General features: G+C 47.4%; 1 protein-coding gene across 1 annotated transcript in view; it reads left to right on the forward strand.

Annotated features, from left to right (window-relative positions):
• The first annotated feature begins 232 nt into the window (after nt 1-232).
• Nucleotides 233-1,327, forward strand: part of LANCL1 (LanC like 1) — a 43,514-nt gene continuing 42,419 nt past the window's right edge. Inside the window, exons 1-2 of the mRNA XM_003784979.3 lie at nt 233-288; nt 522-618. Coding sequence (XP_003785027.1) covers nt 538-618 — 81 coding nt within the window. The 5' untranslated portion in view covers nt 233-288; nt 522-537. The remainder of the gene's footprint in view (nt 289-521; nt 619-1,327) is intronic.

Here is a 1,327-nt window from a genome sequence, read left to right on the forward strand (position 1 = left end):
GGGCACATGTACACGTCTTCTAAGCGATATCCTCACTTCTTCTACCTGGGAATTAAATTACCCCGTACTATCCTTCAGAAATCGCTCTCCTGTTTCTTTAACAAACTGCAAGGGAGAAGGGGGCGGGCCTTCAAGGCGGCGAAGGCTCTGATTGGTCCTTGTGACAGGAAGTAGGCGGTGAAAGTGTCACTTCTGTTGTCCGTGGCTGCGGAGTGAGAGGCCAGGGCCGGGGCGGGCTTCAAAACAGGAGCCTCCCTCGCTTCAAATCCGGAGCGTGGGAACGCGGGGGTAAAAACGGGTCCCCTTCATCTCTGTGGGTTCGGGGCCGTGGTATCCTTTACGCGAAGGTGCCGCGCCCTAGCGAGCGGGCCTCAGAGGGTCCGAGGTCTCCTCGGACTGCCGAGACCGCCCGAAGTCCCCGGAGCTGGAGGGACGCGGCCGCCTGGGCGCTGGCCGCCGGCCTCCCACCTCGGCCCAGGGCCCTGTCTCAACCTAGGTTCTCTTTCTCCCCTGTTCTGCAGGCTCGCTTTCAGCGACATGGCTCAAAGGGCCTTCCCGAATCCTTACGCTGATTATAACAAATCCCTGGCCGAAGGCTACTTTGATGCTTCCGGGAGGGTGAGTTTGGGAGCAATTTGCCCGCATTCCTACCTCTCCCCACTGTGATTGGAAAGGAGCTCAGCTTTGCCTGAAAGAAAACGACGAGCATCCCCTTTTTAAAATTATGTAACTTAAGGAGAAATATATGAGATTTTTTAAATAGGTAAAATACAGGTTAGAATATACAATTTGAGGTATCGCATAATGTTGAATATCAATGAAATAATGGAGTCACTGTCATTGTAATAACTGGAGAAACAACCTCAATCATTGATATAAATTACAAATATTGGCATATGTAGTTTACCGTGTAATGTGCCATTTTCAGTCTGGTGAGTTGAGTAATCCTAACGGCATACTCAAGTGTAATTTTATTCCTTTATGATTAAAACACAAGTATAGGCAGGATAATAAGAGAAAACCATGGTTTGTGGTAAGGACATCTTTAAACTGATAGTGGTGGGAGAATTTGGAGAAAAAAGAGGCCTGAAGTTTTTTATTCATTGCCACTATTTACAGGTCATCCCCACAGTTTTAATTTACTAGTTAGGGGGAGGGGGGCGGAAACTTAACTGGTTAGCATGTCACAAACCCCTGTGCCAAAGAGAACCTAGGTGTGAGATACCAGAGACCTGTGTTTTCTCATGCCTGTTTTTAAGAATACGTATTTTTGAGAAATCTAAAAATGAGTTAGATTGGACAAGTGCACACACCTTTTTTTTTTTTT

This window comes from Otolemur garnettii, unplaced genomic scaffold (assembly GCF_000181295.1).
Source record: "Otolemur garnettii isolate 467f Iridium unplaced genomic scaffold, OtoGar3 scaffold00013, whole genome shotgun sequence".
Lineage (NCBI taxonomy): Eukaryota > Metazoa > Chordata > Mammalia > Primates > Galagidae > Otolemur > Otolemur garnettii.